We start from the raw sequence: 23,446 nt of genomic DNA, 5'->3' as shown, positions 1-23,446 counted from the left end.
GAAAAGGGACGCTGTGGGTTTCAGGGTGAAGATCTTCTCTCACTACTCTAAAGGGCCCCTTTGGCAGTAGGAAACACATAGACTATTATGGAGATTGAGAAAAATCCTATTCTGACTGCAGGTTTTCCCAAGTTGAGGTTCCACTGCAACCATTCCGTGGAGGGCCAGCTCTAAGTGGCATACCTAATTTCTTGGCGTTCATGTTCATTATTAGTGTCTTTTTTTATCAGTATTTTTATAAGTCTCACCCCAATTTTGCCTTTGGAGTTTCACAGGAAAATGATAATGTTAGCAAATGGTGTTCCAACATTATGTAGTATGTAAAAAATATATACTTTAATATAAAAAAAAATTTCCAGAGACAGTCCTAAGAGTTAACTCTTAGAATTGTGAAAACATTTTAATTTGGGGATTATCTGCAGTTGCGGTCCTTACATTTTATTATCTGTTGATAATGAAAACCAGTCAGACCATATTATTTTTCCCCTTAAATTGAAATTTAGTATTCACTGAGGAGTAAGGAATGTGTCCTATTACTCTGGTGGTGGTGGTCTGCCATTGAGTTGAAACCAACCCTCCAGCAGGTTTTTAGAACTGGTAAACGGCGTGGGAGATTACCCATCCTTCTACAGAGCAGCTGGTGGATTTGAACTATGTGCCTTTGGGACTGCAATGCAGCTTCTTACCACTAGGTCCCCAGAGTTCCCTTATTCCTCTGGTTGTGCTACTAATTCAGCATAACACCTTGCTATGATTAGTCAGTTAGTGCTAGATGAATAAAAATGATTTATTTCCACTTAAATGGATCAACTGTTTCTATAAAGAAAGAATACACAGAACAGGTACTCACAGCATTGAGCTCCCCGGTTCTGGGGCCCCACGGCATATTTGGCTCCAGAAAACCATCACAGTCTACACCCTTTTCCTCATACTGGCCAACACCAGCATCACTTGAAGAAGAAGAGAAAAAAAAACACCACATTTGAAAATGCAGATTGTGTGATGACTGTTTCTTAAGTCACTCTTGGGAAAGACAGTTCCTGAGTATAAAGTATGTCAGTCCAGCACTTAACATTTCTTAACTCAGCTATGGATTCTCCTAACGGAGAAACCCTAAAGGGGGTGAGCCTGCCGGGTGAAGAACTGCTAGTCCTCCTGTAGGAACCTCCTCTCTGAAGGGCTTCGCCAACATCCCCCTGACAGCCTGTGATCGCTGCACACCAATGAAGGAAATGCACAACGACAGAAGTCGGAGAGTTCCAACTTAGGGGGAAGAGACCTTCCCCATCAACTTGCATCAAACCTTTCAGAAAGGCGTAAGCTAGCAGGAACTAAAACACTTAGAAATTGGATTGCTGTGTCCTGCTGAGTCGGAGCCGACTCAGAGCTGACTCTCTAGCAGGTTTTCAGAGGCAGTTTAATCTCACAGGAGGAGACTGCCCATCTTTCTCCCACAGAGCAGCTTGGTGGATTTGAACCATGTGTCTTCAAGATTGCAGCGCAGCTCCTTACCACTAGGTTACCAGAGCTCCCAAATCACCAGTGCTCCCTTTGAATAGTTTTTCCTCTCAAATTCTTGACAAAATTCCTCTAAAAAGTGGATTAAGGGTCCCTAATTGTTTTCATCACCGATACACCTCACTAACTCATTGCCTTGGAGTTGGAAGTGACTCACGGCTGACACTCCAGTGGGTTTGCAGAGGCTGTAAATCCCATGGAAGGAGACTGCCCATCTTTCTCCCGTGGCGCTGCTGGTGGATTCGAACCACCTGCCTGTGGGCTGGCAGAGCAACTCCTGACCCAGTAGGCCACCAGAGCGCCCTAATAATGATCCCTTTTGCTAGTTTTCTCTCTTTGGGGCACTGTGAGATCATGCAGCACTTTAAAAACCATTTGTTTGCTTTTATACTAAGCTAACATGGAATTTCAGGGAAGTTCTCGAAGCCATGATGCTCGAGGACAGGGGATCTGAGATGCGAGCCAGGGAATTAGCTTTGGTCCAGCGGCTGGTTAACGGGGTATGCGTGTGTTTTCTCACCTAACTGTATCTTTAGAAAAAGGCACAACAACGACATCTTTGTGACTGAGCAGATCGTCCAGTATTCTAGTGGTCGGACAGGACAGCATATCCCCACCTTCACCTCCATCACAGAGGGAGACCACGTGGTCCCTCACTTTACAGCCCTGTCGTGTAAGAGACACTAAATTAGAGATACAGGCCTTCAAAGATCAGCGTATGCTTTCGTTTTATTGTTTCCCAGCCATACCAACCATTTGACAACGTTTTATGGTGAAAAGATCATGAGACATGAATGCACGTAAGCCAATACCCAGGAATAGCCTTGTGCGACCACTGTCCATGTTACGATACAGGAGCCCCCATGCCCACCTCCATCATAAATGCCTCCCCTGCAGCCCTGCTAACCTCCCCTGACTTTCACGACAATCACACCCTTGTCTTATTTTATACTTATACAACTTGAAGACACATCACTGAATGCTTTGGTTTAGTTTTGTAATTGTTTGTTAAATGCGGCTTTTGCAATTTAATCGTGTTGCTGCATGTTAAAATAACCTGCCCTTCAGTGCAAAGAATTCCACTGTATGAATAAGCACAATTTATTTCCTCTCCTGTTGACAGATGGGTTGTTTCCTGTTTGGGGCTATTTTTTTTGGGGGGGGCTATTTTTAAAAATATGGCTATAAACATTCTTTTGCATGTTACCGGGTGAACAGGTACACAGACATGTCAAATACATTCCCACTGGCCGCATATGAGAACTTCAGTTACTCCACGTCTTTGTAAATAACACTCTCACTGATGCTGACTTGGGACTGTAAAGTGCATGGGAAGAGACTGTCCCTCTTTCTCTATGAAGTAGCTGGTGGGCTCATACCACCTGCCTTCGGGTTGGGAGCACACCTCCTTATCCACTATGCTACCAGAGCTTCCTTTACCAACACTGGGACTTTGCAATTTTAGTCTTTCTGGTAGATGAGAGAGGTGCATTTTTCCAATCCCAGGGGAGGCTGAGCACCTATGTTTAGAGGATGGTATGATTTTTTTTCTTGGATGCAATTTCTCAGTGACTGGAGTAATCGGGGTAGGTGTGTCGGAGATAATATAAGGTTGGCTCAGGATAGAGCAGAGTTCAGAGCGGTTGTACACAGGGTCGCTATGAGTCATTAAGTGACCTGACGGCACATAACAACAACGACAACATGAAATGTCTACTGCTGTTTATTCTTACTGGTTTGTAGGGGTGTTCTAAAAATAAATTCTCAACAGCACATGCTCACAAGACACTGTGGATGACTTTACAGTCATTAACAAGAACTCCAGTTTCCAAATCTTCTGAAAATAGATCTGCTGGATGGGTTTGAACTGTCAACCTTTTTAATAGGAGCCTTCTATAGGTACGGGTGTTGCTAAAAATCTCTTCTACCTGTGGGTTTGTCCTCATAGCTTCAACTGATTTAATGTGACTGATATACTTGGATTTATCAATCTCTTCCTTTATGATATTATCTTTTAATAGCTTGATTAGTTTTCTTTTCACATATAGGCTTTGTGTGTGTGTAGTGTATGGGACGGATGTCCAAATGTATTTTACCCCATGTGGATACCTAAATGTCCCCATATCTGTTACTGGAAAGGTCAACTGTGCCCAGTGCTCTGCAGCACCTTCGTACGTGGTGCCCATTCACGTGTGGCAGGTTTTGTTGTTTTTTTTTTTAATGGAAAGGACCAGCTGTGGTCACCGCCACCTTTGTGCGGCAGGTTTTTAAGTGCACATGGTCCCTAACTTTTCATTTAAGATAAAACTGTGGTGATTTCATGCACACATTCACTCATCTCACAGCTGAACCCTCAGCAGGTTTCCAGAGGCTGCAAATTCCACAGGAGGAGACCGCCCATCTTTCTCTCTTGGAGTCACTGGTCGACCTGAACTGCTGGAAAACTCACCTTCGGGTTCCATCCCAACGTCTGCATGATTCTTTTTTTTCCCCCCCCACCTGAATTTTTTTTAAATATTTTTCTAAAATAATTTTAATGAGCATTTACAGAGATTTTGGATTTCCATTCATTCATTGCTGCACTTCTCTCCCCGCCCAGCCCTCCCGCCCCCATGCATGATTCTTAAGACTTCTCTGGTCTGGTTACAGTGGTAACTTCTGTTTTATTACTCTTACGAGTAAATATTTATCAATTTAGTCTTTTTCTCATTTTTACTTGAGTGGAAGATTACAGTGCAAACTGGTTTTCCTTTCAATCATTCATACGTATTTTGCTTTTATGGCATTAAATGCAATAAAAGCCGAGGAGGCAAACACATCAGAGGTCAAATCTGGAGAGTTAACAAACGAGGCTGAGAAAAACTTCTCTAAGTTGCCAGCCTCACATAAACTCTGCCAACGCGGCTGGCTAATACCCAGCTTCACTACTGGGTTTTCTGGAATGGCCGTGGGGCTCCTGCGACCAGATTACCCAACTTTCTGCACTGCAATGCCGATGAGTGTTTGTGGCAACCTTCTCACTATAACTGTGGGACTGAGATACATATATGAGATGAGGGACTTGAAGGAATTGTCTGGTCTCCAAGTGGGAGAAAGCTCAGGGGCTGCCTGATTGAGAATGAAGTTGAAGTAACGGAGACACAGATGGTGACTGCCTCAGTAGGTTGTTGTTATGCACGGTCAGGTTGCTTGCAACTCATAGCGACCCTATGCACAACAGCTCTAAACTCTGCTCTGTCCTGTGCCAGTCGCACTGTCTCTGACACTCCCATCCCGATTATCCCAGTCACTGAATCAATCCACCTCATAGAGGGCCTTCCTCTCCTGCGCTGTCCCTCCACCCTTCCAAGCATGTTGTCCTTCTCCAAGGACTGGTCTCTCTTCACAACATGTCCAAAGTATGTTAGATGGAGACTCAGAATCCTTGCCTCCAAGGAGCCACCCGGTTTAACCCTTTCCAGGATGAATCTGTTTGTTTTCCTAGCAGTCCATGGTATTCTCAATACTCTTCTCCAGCACCACAGCTCAAAGGCATCAATTCTCCTTCTATCCTCCTAAGTCATTGTCCAACTCTCTGACGCATAAGGTTTGTCAAACCTCGATGTCTCTGTTCCTTTGGCCTTTTTAAACTCTCTTAAGCATTTTTAGATAATGTTTATTTATTTATTTATTCATTCATGCATTCATTCTTTTTATGTGTGTATTGTCAAATTGGATCTGACTGGTACAGGAGGCGAATGATTGTTCCTCCTTCTTTGGCAGAGCATCTGGTGGATTTGAACCGTGCACCTCTGGGATTGCAGTGCAGTTTCCTGCCACTAGGCCACCAGAGCTCGCCTCTCTTAAGCATTTTTCAGGAAAAATAAACTTTGACTTTTTTTTTTTAAAAGGCTTCTCTACGTACTTGCTAGGTTTCTAGACCTTTTCGATTTCTATTTTGTGCTTCCTACTGGATAGTTTCTTTGGGTTTCTCTTCTTCAGCTGTGCATAATATGTGGCTACATTTGTCACGGAGCTTCAATTTCTGTTCCTGGAAGTTCCAGCCCTCCCATGGGTTTTTGTTTACATTCTCTTTGTCACTTTCTACAGTTTCTCATTTGCTGCTACAGTTTTCCAACGTTGGCTTCTAGCGATTGCAACTGTGAGCTAGCTAGGTGCCTTCAAGTCAACCACTATTCACAGCAAACCTATGAACAGCAGGTCTGAAGCTCGCCCGATTCTGTCCTGTCATTGTGAGCCCCGTCACAGTCCCAAACAGACTGCTGCGGTCACTGTGTCAGTTCACCTCTCCCTCACTGACCTTTGTGCTTCCCCAGCATGACATCTGTTTCCAAGGACTGGTCCTTTCTGATAACAAGCCTGAAGTATGAGAAACATCCTTGCCTCTAAGAAGGACTCTAGCGACATTTCCTCTATGACAGATTTGTTTACTCCTTTGGTAATCCGTTGATGATTTAATACCCTTTGGCCAACGCCACAGTACAAAGGCATCAACTGTGTCCTGTCAAGTCGGAACCGACCCATTAACTGACCCTCTGGTGGGTTTTCAGAGGCAGTTAATTACATGGGAAGAGATTGCCTGTCCTCCTCCCACGGAATAGCTGGTGGATTTGAACTGTGTGCCTTCGAGACTGCAGCGCAGCGTCTTACCACTAGGCCACCAGAGCTCCTTGGACTCCTAAACCCCTAAATCATTCTCACTGCTACTGTTCAAACTACTAGTTCAAATTCAGGAGACTTCAAAGACTTCTCATAAGTACAATTTTACATTGCTTTATATATTTTTCCTCTTCCTGTGTCAGTATTAGTGACTGAACTATAAGCTCTCTAAAGACAGGAATGAATTTTACACGCTACTCTGCTCTTAGATTTTTCTGGGAAAATCTGCACTTAGGGACCTTTCTAAATTATAGAAGAGTAGTGATGTCAGTTTGAGGACTAAGGTGCATCCGATTCAGACCATAGTCTTTCTGATTACTAATTATGCATTTGAGACCTGGACAAGAAATAAGGATGACAGGAAAAGAATTGACACCTTTGAGCTGTGGTGTTGGAGAAGAGCAGTGACCATCCCACGGACGGCCGAGAAAACAAAAAGGTATATCTTGGAGAGGGTGCAGCTGGAGTGCTCTTTGGAGGCAAGAATGATGAGGCTTCACCTCACATACTTTGAGCATGTTGCTAGGAGGGGCTATTCCTTGGAGAGGGACATGATGCTGGTAGGGTGGAGGGTCGACGAAGGAGAGGAAGACCTTTAACCAGGTGGACTGACACGGTGACTGCCACAATGGGCTCTTGTGTGTCAGGAAGTGTGAGGATGGTGCAGGACAGAACGGGGTTCAGATCTTCTGTTCATAAGGTCACTATGAGTTGTGCTCAACGGCACCTAACAACAACAACAACTTTGCTTTACACATTACATGGCACATTTTGTTGTTTTCTATTTGTTGGGTGGATAATGGTAACAAAGGGCTTCTGACTCCTTTTATCCACTCCTGAAAGTTAATAATGTAACATTTTCAAAAGTGTTAGTGATCCAGAAACCTAAAATATAGCAGTACTCACATATTCTACCAAGATAAATGCACAGGATGTTCTCTGTAATCACTGTGGTATCATCAGTAAGGAAACAACCTAAATATTCACCAACAGGAGAACGGTTAAATAAACTGTGATACATGCATACACTGGAATATTACACAGCAGCTCGTTAAAATGACACAAAGGCAAACTAAATAGGTCACTGAGTGAACAAACAATGTAAGTCCCAGGATCTTCTTTCAGGAAAAAAAAAAGTTACCTAACAGTTGGAAAGGAAACTGTTAATGGTACCTGCCTCCCAAAGAGGTGTGGGAAAGAGGGGTGGTGTGGAGAAGACCATCTACTTTTTACTGTATACATTCAAGTATCATTTGAAGTGTTTCCTACATGACTGTGTTAAGCTTAGACTCCTTTAGAGCACCAGGGGAGACAGCTACAATCAAAAGTGCGATGCCGAGTGCTAGTCATAAACGAGTCACATTCCAGATTTACCTTCGTGAGCTGAGTGGGATCAAACCGCAGAACCTTCTGGTTACAGCAGGGATAGATTCCAGTGCCCACAGTCCCCAGGGAACTGGCTGCCGCGGGGTACACCACTGCCTCCGAATGATACTGGCAGTGCGAAAATTCAATGCACAGAAAAGCCTGGAGACAAGAAACAAGCCAAATCCAGCCTTATTTCCACACGAAAGGACACGTGTCAAAACTGCAAAAGACTACGTACACTGTGTACATTTTATTTTTACCAAATGTACAGAAAGAAAAACGTATGGACACACCAAGGAGACATGCCTGGGTGAGGAAGAAGAATAACTAGTTATGGGCACAGGATCTTCCTGTGGTGATGGAACCATTCTAAAACCAGAGTGTGACCATGGCTTTATAAGAAAGACTGGTCAGGAATGAACGCGACCTACAAAAATCTCCTGATTCTAGAAAAGCGTTTCTTCTAGGTTCCTTTAGATATCAAGCTTCCTTGTGTTTTTACGAGACTTTTCTCAAACAAAGCACAAAAAACTTTTGGGCACATAGTTGTTGTAATAAAGGCACTTACGAACACCCTGTCTGCAGTAATGCTTTTAGATTTCTAAAGAAATTTAAAGCCATTGGAAAAAAAAGTATCTTTTTTTTTTGGCTAGAAATAATTAAGAGGAAATGAGTATGTTGGGTTTTCCCCCCACTGAAAAAAATGGATTTCTTCACCTAAAATCTGTTGATTTTCCAAGAGCTAAGCAAGAAGTTACTACTGTACTATTACTGCAGAAATAAAAAGAAAAAGAGGAAGAAAAAAGAGGGCCAGAAAAATGAAGGCAGATAAGCCATGTTTAAAAGCACTGTAACTAGATTTCTCCCCCCCACTAGGTTCTTTAAAGAGATGTCAGCTATTGTCCAAACAGAATCCAATACACTCATTAACCAGCCTGCACGGAAAAGGTCTCTCCCTTAGCATTTGCAGAAAAGATTTTAGAAAAGAGAGAACTCACTTGGGAGCATCTTGAGCAAGTCAGCCAGTTGATGGTCCCCCACAAACGCCAGTACACGTCTCTCCAAGATTTCAGTTCTTCAAAAAAACTATTCAAATATTCGTGAACATCCCAAGTCTTGTCTCTGGGGAAGAGAGCCTCACTTATTAGACTTGTTTTACAAGCACGTAACATAAACAATTTTTAAAAACAGATTATTTTCAAGTTTGTCTTATTTTTTCAAGAACATTTCTCCAAATGATGAATGTGGCGTAAGCCACAGTGTGAGGTAAATAACATTTCCTTTGGGAATTTTTTCTGTGGTTAACAGAGGAAGGTATGAAAAGATATTTTGGTTCTCTCCAGAGTGCTGACAAGCAACGATGTCAGTCTAGAGACTAAAGTGTGCCTAATCCAGTCTATGGTCTTTGCAATTACTTGTTATGCTTCAGAGAGCTGGACAATGACTAAGGATGACAGAAGAATCAATGCCTTTGAGTTGTGGTGCTGGAGAGGTGTCTTGAACACACCATGGACTGCCAAGGAAACAAAGGTCTGTTTTGGAGAGGATGAAAGCATGTCTCTCCTTGGAGGCTAGGATTTTGAAGCTCCGTCTCTCATTCTTTAGGCATGTGGCCAGGAGAGACCAATCCTTGGAGAGGGACATCATGCTCGGAAGGGTGGTGGGACAGTGCAGGAGAGGAAGGCCCCAAATGAGAAGGATTGCTACAGTAACTGGGGCAATGGGAGTTGGTGTGTTGGAATTAGTGAGACTGGCACAGGGCAGGGAAGGGTTCAGAGCTGCTGGACACCAGGTCACTATGAGTCACAGGCGACTTGACGACACATAACAACAGAAAGGGTTCTTTTGGTGTTTTTTTTAAGAAAGTAGAAACTTTAAGGCTGGAGGGACAGGACAGGAGAGGAAGACTTAGGATTTAGAAAGGGTTTTGAGTTAAATGTAGTTTGATGGTTGCCAACAATTGGGACTCAAGCATATATTAAAGGAAATCTTTATTAAAATGCTATTTTTTATAAAATAACTGTATTTATTTCCAGTAATTCTAAACATTTCATGAATGTATTTGTGGGTGAAAGATGGGTCATCTCCTGTATGACTGCCTGCTTCTTAAAACTCGCTGGAGGGTCAGTTAGGAGCCAATTCCTATTTGAACTGGTTCTGCCTTGTACTCAACAACAATAACAACAAGGTAATGCACATTTTGTAATGTATAAAGGAAAAAAATAGCAAAAGCTTTCAAGGAGAGGAGCAAAGCGGGGGGAGGGGGGGTGTGCGGGGAGAAGGGTGCAACAATGAATGAATGGAATTCCAAAATCTCTGTAGATGTTCATTGAAATGAAAAATAAACAAACTAAATTAAAAAAAAATAGCAAAAGCTTAAACTCAAATCTGCCACAGTAATACGTAACTCCATTCTCTTTTTATCTCTATTTTAACCTTTTTGCTATTTTTAACTGGAGCATGAGAAATAACACAATCCTTATGTATTGCATAGGAACAGTCTGTTTTTAAAAGTTATTTGAAGGCAATTTTTAAAGCATTATAGATATCAACAAGAGACTAGTAGAGAAAGTATCTTTGAATAAAAAACGTAAAATAACCCTAATGTTGAGGGTAATCTCAGTGCCTTTTCCACACCCCACAGGGGGTTCTGCTCTCAACCCAAACAAGGTGACTTGCTAGCAGTTTGAACCCGTCAGCCGCTCCCATGCAACTCACAGCCTCCAAAAAGCTTCTGGGAAGTCAGCTAAGAGTCGGTTGGCATCAGTTCTGACAGGATGGTCACGAGAAGGAATGAAAATGATTTACGTTAAGGCGCTCTGGTGCCACTCAAAGCTGGACTCCCACCCACGCCTCCTCCGCTGCCTCCACTCTCTCCTCTGGCCTCCGCTAGCTGTCCCACCAGCAAGGGCAGTGGCGATGAGGACAACAGGGAGTATAGGCTTCCAAAAGCCTTTACTAGGAGGTTTATGCAAAGTCCACGTCACACAACCTATTTCACAGAACATGTCATGGTCACATGTACCTTCATTTCTGTTTGTTTTAACCACGTGATCATTTGCCTATTTGATCTATTCATTCACTTTGTTACTTAAACAACATAGCTGTAAATATGAGTCCAATATTCCCACTTTGGACACATTCTTAATTAGCAGGATATTGTCCGAGACTATCTGCCGTCTTGAAATACTGTTCTAATTTAAAGCAATCCCTTCCCCCAATTAAAAATGAAAACTTGTTTTGTGTTTAAAAGGGGAAAAGACAGGGGTTATGTACTAAAGGGATACTTACAAAATATGATGGACTAGATTATGAAAAAACCCATTTTAAATATCAATTTCCTCAGTTGTAAAAATTAACATAAAGATAAATTCAGTCTCTTTATATATTTCAATGATGTTGATATTATTGTTGTTCTTGGGTACCGCTGAGTTGGAACTGACCCACAGCTGACCCTCCGGTGGGTTTTCAGAGGCGGTTAATTACACGAGAGGAGACTGCCATCCTTCTCCCACGGAGCAGCTGACGGATTCGAACCATGTGACTCTGGGGCTGCACTGCAGCTTCCTGCCACTAGGCCACCAGAATTTCTTTATAGGTATAGTTACCCTTGTATAACTACATCAAAAATTTACATTAATTTTTTTAAATGTACATTTACAAAGACATTTTATTTTCACTACACCTTAGGTGAACATAGATAATATTTCCATGTTGATCCACATTGATTTTTCCAGGAATGCAAGAAATTCTTCTTTCTGTTTCCTTTGTTAAAAGTTTCTTACACAAGTAGCATCTGAAATACACAGAGAGTATAAGATAGTGAAGAAAGTGTTAGGTGTGGTGAAGCATTTCGTGACATGAGGCACGCGGAAGGATGTGTCACCATACCTGTATAACGTGGCTGCGTTACTCCGAGAATCCGGGTTCAAGTACTCAGGATCGAATAGCCTTTCAATCTTCTTACAAAAAAGTTTACTATTCAATGACAAATGGCCAACAAATTAATTTTCTACATTTAACTCAAGTGAAACAAAACAAACACTGATCTGTAGGCGTATCTGGTACAGGAAGATTTAAGGAACCTCAGAGTGCTTTTCTCTGGAAGTTGCCAACACACTGTGTGTTACCGGAAGTTGCTAACACATTGTGAGGATGGTACAGGACCCGGCAATGTTCCCACCTGCTGTTCATAGGGTCGCTATAAGGAGCAGTTAACGAACAACACTTATGCAAGCAAGCCTACTAATGAGAAGTGCCTGGTCAAGAAATCTCTTTATAAGGAAAACAAGTGCTTGCTATCTATCTTTTAATGCTTTCTTATCAGGCCATAGTCTTTGCAATACTTGTTATGCATCACTGTGACTAGGGATGATAGAAGGAGAATTGATGCCTTTGAGCTGTGGTGCTGGAGAAGAGTGTTGAATAGACCATGGACTGCTAGTAGAATGAACAGGATCGTCCTGGAGAGGAGGGTTACACCAGGCTGCTCCTTGGAGGCAAGGATTCTGGGGCTTCGTCTGACATACTATAGACATGTTGCCAGGAGGAACCAGTGCTTGGAGAGGGATGTCATGCTTGGGAGGGTGGAGGGACAGTGCAAGAGAGGAAGCCCCTCGATGAGATGGACTGATTCAGTGATTGGAATAATGGGGGTAGGTGTGTTAGAGACAATAGGATTGGCACAGGATAGAGCAGGGTTTAGGGCTGTTGTACATAGGGTCACTATGAGTCACAGGCGACTCGATGGCACATAACAACAACAAATATTAAAATGCCATTAAAATAACTGAGTTTGTTACTTATATAAGCCTAGCAATAGAACAAAACAGGGAAGTCAGGAAGACTCCTGCATACAGTACATGACTTACAGCGTATGGCTGAGACCCCGTGGGAGAGGAGGGCCTGAGCAGTAAACTGTGTCCTGTCAACCAGACAACCATATGGAAAAGCGAATGCTAACACCTACCTCATAATACCAACAATAAACACAAGACTGAGGCAACAGAAAAAATGAGAAGAACATCTTCACTCTCATTAGGGAGGTAAAGATTTCTTGAGCAGAACACAAACCACACTATGGTCTTCATTACCTATTTTGAGTTCAGACCTCCCTCTGACCGTGACTCTAGATTCAAGTATCCTCCAGTCTCACCAGTACTATCCAGTACTATCACCAGAAAGTCCCATTATTGTTGACTGCCATCAAGTCGGGGACGACTCACAGAGACCTTGTGAACAAAAGGCCTGAAACCTTCCTGTAACAATTGTCACTTATCAAAATTCATAGAGTTTCCAGAGGCATGTGGTTTAGAAAGTGGATGTCACTCCTGCTTCCAAGAATGTTCCATAAGCACCTTACCTAATCTTCATAATGTCCAAATACATCACTTGAATCCTGCCCTTCAAAAACTTTCCTCTCTCAAGCTCAAAGCCCAGTAATTATCCTTGAATTCTTTCCTTCATCCCATCATTCCTTCACACATCTGTTAAATCTTTCTAAGATATCCTGAATCCGTCTACTTGTTACCCGCCCCACTATTTCCATTCATCCTGTCATCTCAGCAGACTACACTACCCTCCTCATTCTTTTCCATTTAATTATAATACCTCTAAAATCTCTTCCCCACACAGCAACTGGGATGATCTTTGAAAACAAAATTAGATCATATCACTCCTTTGCTTCCAATCACACTTAGAGCAAAGTTGCCTCAGCCAAACAGCCCTTAAATGCCACCACCACGGCTTACCTCATCTCAGGCCACTCTTTCCATTTATATCTTATCATTATTGACATAATTCACAACCATAAATAATAATCTCTTATGTACACTGTGCAAAAAATAATTACCAATTTTTATCTTGAGCTCTGGGTCAATTTTAATGCACTAAAAACCACTCTACAGAAATCTCTAACAGAAAAACAACGGGTTAAAAATGAAATTTTTTTAAATTACCGTCTAAACATAACCATATTCTTAACAAAAATTACCTTGTAAACATAACCATAGTCTTACAGACATGTTTACTACCAAAATCTGCATCGATATCTTGATACCACATATTCAGGTAAATGAAAAGAACTCATGATGTGGAATGCGTCTTTGTAAAAATCAGTTACTGCCACAGAATCAACTTTGAGTCATGGCGCTCGCATGAGTGCCAGGAAGAATTTTCTTTCATAGGGTTTTTCATGGTTAATTTTCTGGAAGATCCCCAAGCCTTTCCTCCAAAACACCATTGGGTGGGTCCCCCATCTTTCAGAGTAAGCAGCAGAGCATTTAAAAAGTTTACACTTGTCGGTGAGCTCTGGTGGCCTAGTGGCAAGAAGGTGCATGGTTCAAATCCACCAGATGCTTTGCTGGAGAAGGAGGAACAATCTCCTCCTGTACCAGTCAGATCTGATTTGATGGTACACACACACACACACACACACACACATAAAATTAAAAAAAAGTTTACATTTGTCAAGGACTCCAAGAAACTCAAAGCTGTATTAAAACATAAAAGTTGTTGAAGGTGGAGCTCATGATATCCCACTGTATCCTTGCCATGTGGGAAAAGAAAGGAACACCTTTCTCTCTAAGGAGAAAAAAAATACCTTCTAAACTTATCTTTCTTGTCCTTTAAATCATCCACTTCATTGTGGGTGAACAGATCAGCTATCCGTGTAAGAAGATTTGCATTAATACAGTTCATGTTGCACGGGGTAGCGACTATGGCATTCATATTTTTGTGGCAATACTGAATGCACTGTTCGACCTGAAAAACAGAGAACAAAAAAAATACTGTTAAAAAGAATTAGCATTAAGGTGGTATTTCCCTGGTCTGTCTCTCTGCCTGTCTCTCTCTCTCCAGACCAAAGAACCCCGCCCAGAAGCCCCCTTAATAAAGCTGTTTTTAGCTTTAATTAATTAATGAATTAATTAATTGTAGCATTAATTAATAACAAGCATTTTTCAAAGATGGAAAGTTGCTAAAAGCCTTATCCATAATGCTCTCCAGTCCCTCCCAAGTTAGGCAGTAATTTACAAAATCATCACTCCTGCGTGCTGTGTAGTATTCCATTCTGTGAATGTACCATAATTTCTCAATCCATTCGTTTGTGGTTGGACATGTGGGCTGCTTCCATATTCTTGTGAAAGTGAGTAACACTGCGATGAACACTGGATCACAAGTCTCTATTTGTGCTTCAGTTCTCATTTTCTCGGGGTTTATACCAAGCAACAGAATCGCTGAATCATATGGAATTTCTATATTTAGCTTTTTGAGAAAGCACCAAACTGTCTCCCAGAATGGTTGTACCATTCCACAATTCCATCAGTAATGTATAAGAGTTCCTATCTCACCACACACTCTCCAAACATTTACTACTTGCTGTACTGGTGTACTGTTAAAACTTTGCCACTGCCACTGGAGTGAGATGGTGAAATAACTCGGTCCCATAAGGACAAATACTGTATAAAACCATTATTGTAGAATGAGTATGAGGAGCCAAGGGGGTGGAGGGTGGAAGTAGAGGGGTGAGAATGTGCGGGTGGGGAGGATTAATCATGGGGTCACACAATTTGATCGGGGGGGGGATGAGGGAAATGGGAAGGATCTGGTATGTAAAACAAGGCATTAGAATTTTGTAAATAAACTAGTATAAATAATGCAAAATAGAATATAATAAATGATTATATGAAACATAATGTAAATGAAAGATTGTATAAAACACAATGTATATGAATGGGGGGGAGAGGCCTTATCCATGTATTGCAATGCACTGTGTTTTGCCTCTCCCTTTTGCTCAAAAGTGGCGGTGTTGTTACGTGATGTCAAGTTGGAACTGACTCATAGCTGACCTCTAGCGGGTTTTCAGAGGCTGTTAGTTGTACAGGAAGACTGCCCATCTGTCTGCCATGGAACAGCTGGTAGATTCAAACCTCATGCCTTTAAGACTGCAGCCTGGCTTCTTACCGTGGGGTGGTTTAAAGTCGTAAAAATATATGCACATAATTGGAAAAAACAATGCTTTCACTTTCTTGGACTATTTAAAACCCTATGTGGTAATTATCCTACATGGATGTTGTTGTTGTTGTTAAGTACCGTAGAGTCAGAACCAACCCATAGCTGACCCTCCAGTGGTTTTCAGAGGTTGTTAACTGCACGGGAGGAGACTGCCTATCCTTCTCCTGCAGAGCAGTTGGTAGCCTGGAACCTCATGCCGTCAGGATTGCAGTACAGCTTCTTGCCATTAGGCCACCAGAGCTCCCAATGCTACATGGATATCGCAGGTATAAATCAAACTCAAGAGCGCAGAGCCATGTCTCTATACTTGGACTTAAAGATAATTTTAAGTCTCCATTTCTCTGGGTGCAAACTTAAAACACCGGGTCAATTCATGACTTTTTCTCAGCGATGTTGATTCTCAGTTATGTTATGATCTTCTTCCCTCGCTGAGAACTTGAAGTTTTTTCACTTTTCACGGAGAATGTGGGTTTTGAGGGACAAACTGCAGCTTGGGGGGAACCTGTGAGGTGCCCCTGTGCTGCTTGACTCAGAGTGACGCTGTGGGAGGGAGTCAAACAGTGCACAGCCCTGGGACACCTCTGCAAACGCTGCTGTTTTGTGTGAGGCCATGGCTGCAGCCGCTCTGCGAATCCTTCTCATCTGGGGTCTTCCTCTTCCTGCTGCCGCTCCAGCTCACCGCCCTCTCTTGATAACATGTCTGTAGAGGATGTGAGATGAAATGCTGCCATTCTCACTTCGAGGAGCATTCTGGCTGTTCTGCAACCAAGAAACATCCGTCTGTTCTTCTAGTCGTCCATGGTCCGTCTGTTCTTCTAGTCATCCGTGGTCCACTTGATATTCTCTGCCAATGCCGTAATTCTAAGGCATCAAGTCTTCACTCTTCCCTAGTTACTTTCCAGCATTCATGGGCTTATGAAGCAAAGGAAAATATCACGGGCTCAGTCAGCTGCACCTTAGTCCCCAAAGTGTTATCGTTGCTTTTGAATGCTTGAACGAGGTCTTTTGTTTTTTTAACTGTGTCTTATACAATCTTTCATTTACATCATGTGTCTTTTAATGCAGATTCGTCCAACAATAGCTTGTTTAATTTCTTGCCTACAGCTTCCATGTGTGTTAACTGTGGATCCAAATAAAATGAAGTCCTTGATAACGTCACTATTTTCTGTTTATCATGATGATGCTTGGTGGTCTGGTTGTGAGGGGTTTTGCTTGCTGTATTTTGCGATGTAATCCACACCGTATGGCGCTCTGGTGGCCCAGTGGTTAAGAGCTGTGCTTGCCACCTTAAGTCCAATTCTTGGGCTTTTATCCATTAAGTGCTTTAAATCCTCTTCATTTCCAGCAAGCAAGATTGTGTCATCAGCACACCACAGGGTGTTAATGACTCTTCCTCCAATTCTGGTGCCAGGTTCTTCTTTGTATACTACATCTTTCCTGATCATTTGCTCAGCCTATAGACTCAATAAGGAATGCTGGTGGTTTAGTGGTAAAGAGTTGTGCTGCCAACTCAAAGGCAGGTGGTTCAAACCCACACCAGCGGCTCCACGGGAGAAAGGTGGGAATCTCCCGTGCAATTCACTGCCGCTGAAAATCCGTTAGAGGGTCAGCGGTCAGATGAATGAATAACTAGCACTGACTAATAAGGCATTTTCTTTAAAAAATTATTTTATTATTTTGTGTGTGTGTACTGTCAAATCGGATCTGACTGGTACAGGAGGAGACTGCCCCTCCTTCTGCAGCAGAGCAGCTGGTGGATTCGAACTGCGTACCTCTGGGATTACAGTACAGCTTCTTGTCACTAGGCCACCAGAGCTCCCTCGAATAATGCATTCTTAAGCAATTTTGGTTCATGGCATAAGAATTATCCCTCTCGGGCTTGGATATCAAAGGACTCTTAGTTTTTACATGCTTTTTCCTCTAACTCTTTTGTGAGGTAATTAATATTAGCTGACTAAATAGGGAAGGCTGAGGAAGAGAAAGAGTCCAGCGAACTAATTGTAGCCTAAACAATCAAAAGCTTCACCGCTGCTAATAGAGTAAAGGAGTACCCACCTTGTGTGCTTGGCACTCCCACACAATCAGGAGTTAAAAGCAAGCATTTATTTACAATAAAACCTCAAGAACATGTAAATAAGTAAATCTATTAAATACAGAGGAAAAATGTTAAGAACCTGAAATGTCTCTACAGATACAATGTGCTTCTATGTGCTATCAATTCCTCTTAAACAACAGACATTAGCATCTCTGACAAACATACACTGTAAATGATTATAATACTTAGGTATTCATTTCTTATTTCCTCAACTGTGAAGACACAGCAAAACACACCTGAACAATTTAAATAGTGTAACAAAAAGTTCTCCAGTTAAGTTTTTCATTTAAATTAGAGTACAATCTCTTTTTGGATAAAGAGAATTGTTTCATTTCATCTCATACAACAACTAAATATTCTTTAAGGTTTAAATGCTTAGTTTATACATGTAACATACATGTGTAAGACACACTGTGGTCTTAATCCCGCCTCAACAAAAGAAAGTATTTTCAAATATGAGCTATTCTTTCTAATGAACTCACTCTAGAATTAACAACTATTTTAGTAAACACCTTTGTGCTTTCTAGATATTTGAAAGAAAAATCAAAGCGTACTTGTTAACAAAGGTGAATATTAATACTTACCAATGAATCCATTTTCAAAAACTCTGAAGAAATAAGAATAGAAATGACATTTCCTGGCTCTAAAAAAAAAAAGAGGGAGAGAGAGAGAAATAATTTTTTTCCTGGTTGTTAATTAAAAAATGATTTTTTTCCTTTTTTATTTGCAACTCAATCTCCCCAGAAGGTAAGGTATGAATCAAAGATAATCCATCTTGAAACCTGGAATACAGAGAAAATGGCCAGTAAATTTTCTCTGGGATTAGATCCGTATAAAGTAAAAGGCTCCAGGCAATGATAATGAAACATGTCCTTAATTAAACCAGGGAAAAGAGAGAACGAAACTGGAACTTTGACTCATCAAGTACAGTGACCCCTCTGAGAAATTTCTTAAACGTACTAATGAGAGTTCCTGCAACAAGTGATGCTATGTCAGAAAAGTTCAGTGCTTATGAACAAATACTTTTAAGTCTCTGAAAGAGACTTTTAAAATTCATGACTTTATAGGTGATGAAGCCATTTCCTAAGAGTAGAACGAACGAGCCAGAGGTACAGATGGGAAGGGGGGTGGTGTGTGGGAGTCCGTGAGGCACAGCCTCGGAGCCCGACAGGGCAGTGACATCACCGAGTCTGCTCCATGGGAGGGAGGGGGGGTGTGGAGTGTGTGTGTATATGCATGCTTTTTAAGGGGGCAGGGGACAAGGAGTTAATATTGTCTCCTGTGTAATATATTTAAGGAAAAGAAAACAAAACTGTGATTCTTATCCCCTGTAAGTACCCACAAGGAATCCTGGTGATGGAAGGGCTAAGGGCTGAGCTGCTAGCCCGTTGTGCGAGGAGGCAGGGGTGATCTGCTCCTGACTTGTGAGAAGCCAGTTCCCACCCCGAGCAACCCGACAGGACAGGGTGGAACTGCCCTCTGGGCTTTCCAGGGAGCTCTGGTGGCCTAGTGATGAGAAGCGGGGCTGCAATCCAGATGACACGCGGTTCAAATCCACCAGCGGCTGTGGGGGAAGGATGGGCAAACTCCTCCTGTGCAATTCATTCACTGCCTCGGTCAACCTGCTGGCGGGTCAGCTATGGACTGGTTCCGAGTCAACAGAACCACCACCACCATCACCACCGTCCTTATGGAGGCAGATGACTACATCTTCGCCTGCAGCTTGCTGCCGGGTTCACCACAACTTCACAGGCAGCAGCCCCGTGACTAACCATTGCACCCCCAGGGCTCCTTTGTGTAAGAATTAAGGCTTGGAATCCCGGTGGTGAAGTTCCACTCGGCCACACAGAGTCATTGTGAGCTGGGATGATTCCACAACACGCCCAAGCACTTAGCAAATAAAGAACCAAGCAACGCTTAACACAAGTAACCTCAATCTCTTCTCAAATGTGGCTGCGTGCTGTTGAGTCATAACCCACCAGACCCTCCAGAGGCTGTAAAGCTCAAGGGAAGACCTTTCTTTCTTCCACGGAGCAGCTGGTGGAATCGAACCACACGCCTTTAGGCTGGCAGTGCAACTCTTTAACCACCCAGCCACCTGAGCTCACATCTCCCAAGAGGTAATCCCTGATTCCATGTTCAAAATGTACGTAGTGCCGAGAAAACAGAAGTGGTGAGAAAGCTTCTCAAAGTAACTGTCACGTACACCATCCCGGAGGAGAACCAGTGTGCAGGATTTTTAGGCTTAATTAAGCACTTTAGGAGTTTCCTTGCTTAGAATCAATATTGTTTCTTTTTTTTTTTTTAGAATCAATATTGTTTCTTACAAGTTGACATCTGTGGCCACTGGATTATGTTCAAATGTAAGAATGACTAATATTACTTCACACCTTTAATCTTTATTCTACACACAAAATAGGCTTAAAAAAGAAAAAGTGTCCCTTTTCATCACATATATACACCATCACCGGGTGGTCCTCCCGTGTGATTAACTGCCTCTGAAAACCCACCAGAGCGTCAGCGATGGGTCGGTTCCGGTCAGGACACAACAACAACACCAAGTGTAACTCCTTACCACTAGGCCACTAGAGCGCCCCTCATACTTTAGAACTATTGTAAATAACAATTCCAGTACACACCATGATTTTCACTAAACCACAAGAGTTATCGTTTATCAAATCTCTACTCAATCAGAGATTAAAGCTCAAAAGAACTCAAATGCAGAGCAGTCAAGTAGGAAGCATCTCATAGCTGAACTTGTAGCAGGTTTTGGGGGGCTGTAAACCACATGGGATAAGATAAGCCCATCTTTCTCCTGATTCAAACGTACCACTGTTGGGTTGACAGTACAACTCCCTACCGACCAGACTGCCAGAGTTCCCCAACTCAAAGATTATTTAGCGACTATTCTTAATCATTTTTGTTAAGAGAACATCATTTTTCAAACTCTTGGTCTCCAACTGTGAATTAACAACTGTGAACCCTAAAGCCACACACCATATCAAGAGTTGTTATTGACGCATGAAGACCCATGTCTTGAACAGAACTCGCACTGTGGAATTTTCAAGACCTCTAGAAGCAGAATGAGGGGCCACTGGCTGGATTGGAATTTCTGGAAGGCCTTCCATTAGGTGAGCTCTTAACCCTTTGCGAACCCAAGGACTTTGCAGAGTAAATTGAACCTCATTGCCATCGAGTGGGAACCAATTCATAGCTGACCCTCCAGCAGGGTTTCAGAAGCCGTGATCTGCATGGGAGGAGACTGCCCATCTTTCTCTTGAGGAGCGACTGGTGGGTTAGAACCACCAATTCCTTACTGACTACACCAGAGCTCCCTTCTAGGGGTATTTTATATCTTTCTACGTATGATGTCAGAAATTAAAACCTAAGAATTAAAATATGCAGTTCTTTAAAAAAAATAACAAGATTAAACAGGAACACAGAAAATGTTGTTGTTGTTGTGCTAGGTGCCAACGAATCGACCAGCACTCCCTATGAACAACGGGTCTGAATGCACCCCCATCCCGTGCCATCCTTACCATCTCTGCTTTACACGAGCCCACTGTTACAGTCACTCTGTCAACCCATCTCGGTGAGGGTCTTCCTCTCTTTCGCTGACCCTCCACTATTCCAAGAACAGCGCGTCTTTCCAAGGAAGGGCCCCTCCTAACATGTTGTTATGTGCCATCAAGTTGCCTGCGACTCATAGAGACCCTATGTACAACAGCCTTAAACCCTGCTCTATCCTGTGCCAATCGCATTGCCTCTGACACATCCATCCCGATTACCCCAGTCACTGAATCAATCCATCTCATGGAGGGTCTTCCCGTCCTGCACTGTTCTTCCCGTCCTGCGCTGTCCCTCCACCCTCCCAAGCATGATGTCCCTCTCCAAGGACTGGTCCCTCCTTGCAACATGTCCAAAGTATGTCAGACGAAGCCTCAGAATCCTTGCCTCCAAGGAGCAGCCTGGTCTCACCCTCTCTAGGATGAACCTGTCTGTCCTGCTAGCAGCCCATGGTACATTCAATACTCTTCTCCTGCACCACAGCTCAAAGGCATCAATTCTCCTTCACTGTCCAGCTTTCTGATGCACAAGTAATTGCAAAGATTACATCCTGGTTCAGGGGTACCTTAGTCTCCAGACTGACATCGTTGCTCTTCAGTACTCCTCACATAGTTTTAGGAAAAAAAAAACCAACAACAACAAACCAACTATATCTCCCCCATTAAAAACAAAAACATCTTTTTGCTGTAAATATTGTCAACGTCCAGCTTAGCTGTATTATGGAATGTGAAAAGCATCAATAAACATTCTTGATTTTGGAACATCAAGATGCACTGCTTTAACTTGCACTTTGTCTTGTTCTTTCGTCCATGGATGACTGCATCAAACCCATGGAGCTCCGGAAGAGTCATCTCTAGAGAATTAGACCTCAGGTCAAAGGAGACGCCTCCCTGCAGGTCTCAGTGTGCCAGTGACAACATCGCCTTTGCACCTTTCAGCCTTGGAAACCAGCTGCTGGAGGTTCCAACTCAACGTCAATGAGCCACTCTGCTCAGGTGGTAAATACTGACTCCGTCACTGAGCTTGGACCGAAATGCCAGGTATTCATTAACATGATCTCGTCAGATCCCATCGCCAGATCAAAATGATCAGAAAACTCCATAACCATGGAGCAGCTCATGACACCACAGACAAGTTTTTAAAAATTGATTTTTACGTGCAAGTTTGCATTTTATCGTCAGCAACAAATTCCGTCAACTGTTTTCCTAAGGCGGGGCATTCATATCAAGCTATGCCGCTAACCCAAAAACCAGGTGTCTTTGAGACACCAGAAGTTCAAGTCCAAGGGAGGAAGACGGACAGTGCACTCCTGTTAATGAAACCTCAGAAACCCTGGGGAAGGCTGCAGAGTCAGAACCAACTCAACGGCAGTGATTCTGAGTATTTTCATCCAAGGACCATACAGCACCGTCCATTTTCAAGAAAATGTAACCACTGTCTGTTTGCCAGTCCTTCTTTCAAGTAAAATGGTTCATACTTTTTAAAAGGGCACCTAGTTTAGCTAGCAATTCAAGCAGCCGCACAAGTGTTTCCTCAAGACAATTAACGCACTTTGTCTTTTCTCCTCCCCCCCTTTTTTGTGTTGAATCGGATCTGACTGGCACCAGAGGAGACCACACCTCTTTCTCCAACAGAGCATCTAGTGGATTCGAACCACACGCCTTCGGGATTGCAGTGTAGCATTATGCCGCTAGGCCACCAGCGCTCCCTAACCAGCACCCTCTGCTGTGTGCAGGAGAAGCACATTTCCCGTATCTTCACACAGAAGACTACCAAGATGTACAATTACGGGTCAAAATTTGCTAAAATGAGTAACTGTTACTGCTTCACCAAGGAAGCGTCTGCCTTTGAATTTTCCCTTTTAACTCTGAGTGCACAGTGACCAAGAATACACACTAGTCCAGTCTGAGTCATGCTAACATCCCAACAGTTTTACACATCGCTACTTTTGTACTATCTGAGCAAAAGTCAATACAATGGAAAAGACAAATAGTATCTTACTACAGCTCTAGTGGTTAGGGTGGTCTGGAGGGTAAGGAGCTGCGCTGTCACCTCAAAAGGCAGATAGTTCAAATCTGCTAGCTGCTCTGGGGGAGAAAAATGGGCCACGTCCTCCGGTGAGATTTGTTGTTGTTGTTATGTGCCGTCGAGTAGTTTGTGACTCATAGCGACCCTATGTACAACAGCCCTAAACCCTGCTCTATCCTGTGCCAATCGCACTGTCTC

At 42.8% G+C, this 23,446-nt stretch overlaps 1 protein-coding gene across 1 annotated transcript in view; it reads right to left on the bottom strand.

Moving 5' to 3' along the window:
* The window catches only part of KIAA1841 (KIAA1841 ortholog), a 60,585-nt gene that overhangs the window by 25,707 nt on the left and 11,432 nt on the right, over window positions 1-23,446 (bottom strand). The window contains exons 5-12 of the mRNA XM_006880946.1: window positions 18,238-18,296; window positions 14,147-14,307; window positions 11,437-11,523; window positions 11,231-11,341; window positions 8,544-8,667; window positions 7,552-7,704; window positions 2,039-2,184; window positions 851-950 (exon numbers count right to left, since the gene is read on the bottom strand). Coding sequence (XP_006881008.1) covers window positions 851-950; window positions 2,039-2,184; window positions 7,552-7,704; window positions 8,544-8,667; window positions 11,231-11,341; window positions 11,437-11,523; window positions 14,147-14,307; window positions 18,238-18,296 — 941 coding nt within the window. The remainder of the gene's footprint in view (window positions 1-850; window positions 951-2,038; window positions 2,185-7,551; window positions 7,705-8,543; window positions 8,668-11,230; window positions 11,342-11,436; window positions 11,524-14,146; window positions 14,308-18,237; window positions 18,297-23,446) is intronic.

This window comes from Elephantulus edwardii, unplaced genomic scaffold (genome assembly GCF_000299155.1).
Source record: "Elephantulus edwardii isolate Elephantulus edwardi_28Jun2011 unplaced genomic scaffold, EleEdw1.0 scaffold00011, whole genome shotgun sequence".
Lineage (NCBI taxonomy): Eukaryota > Metazoa > Chordata > Mammalia > Macroscelidea > Macroscelididae > Elephantulus > Elephantulus edwardii.
The sequence above is the reverse complement of the archived record's forward strand: the minus strand, read 5'-3'. Positions and strand labels throughout refer to the sequence as shown.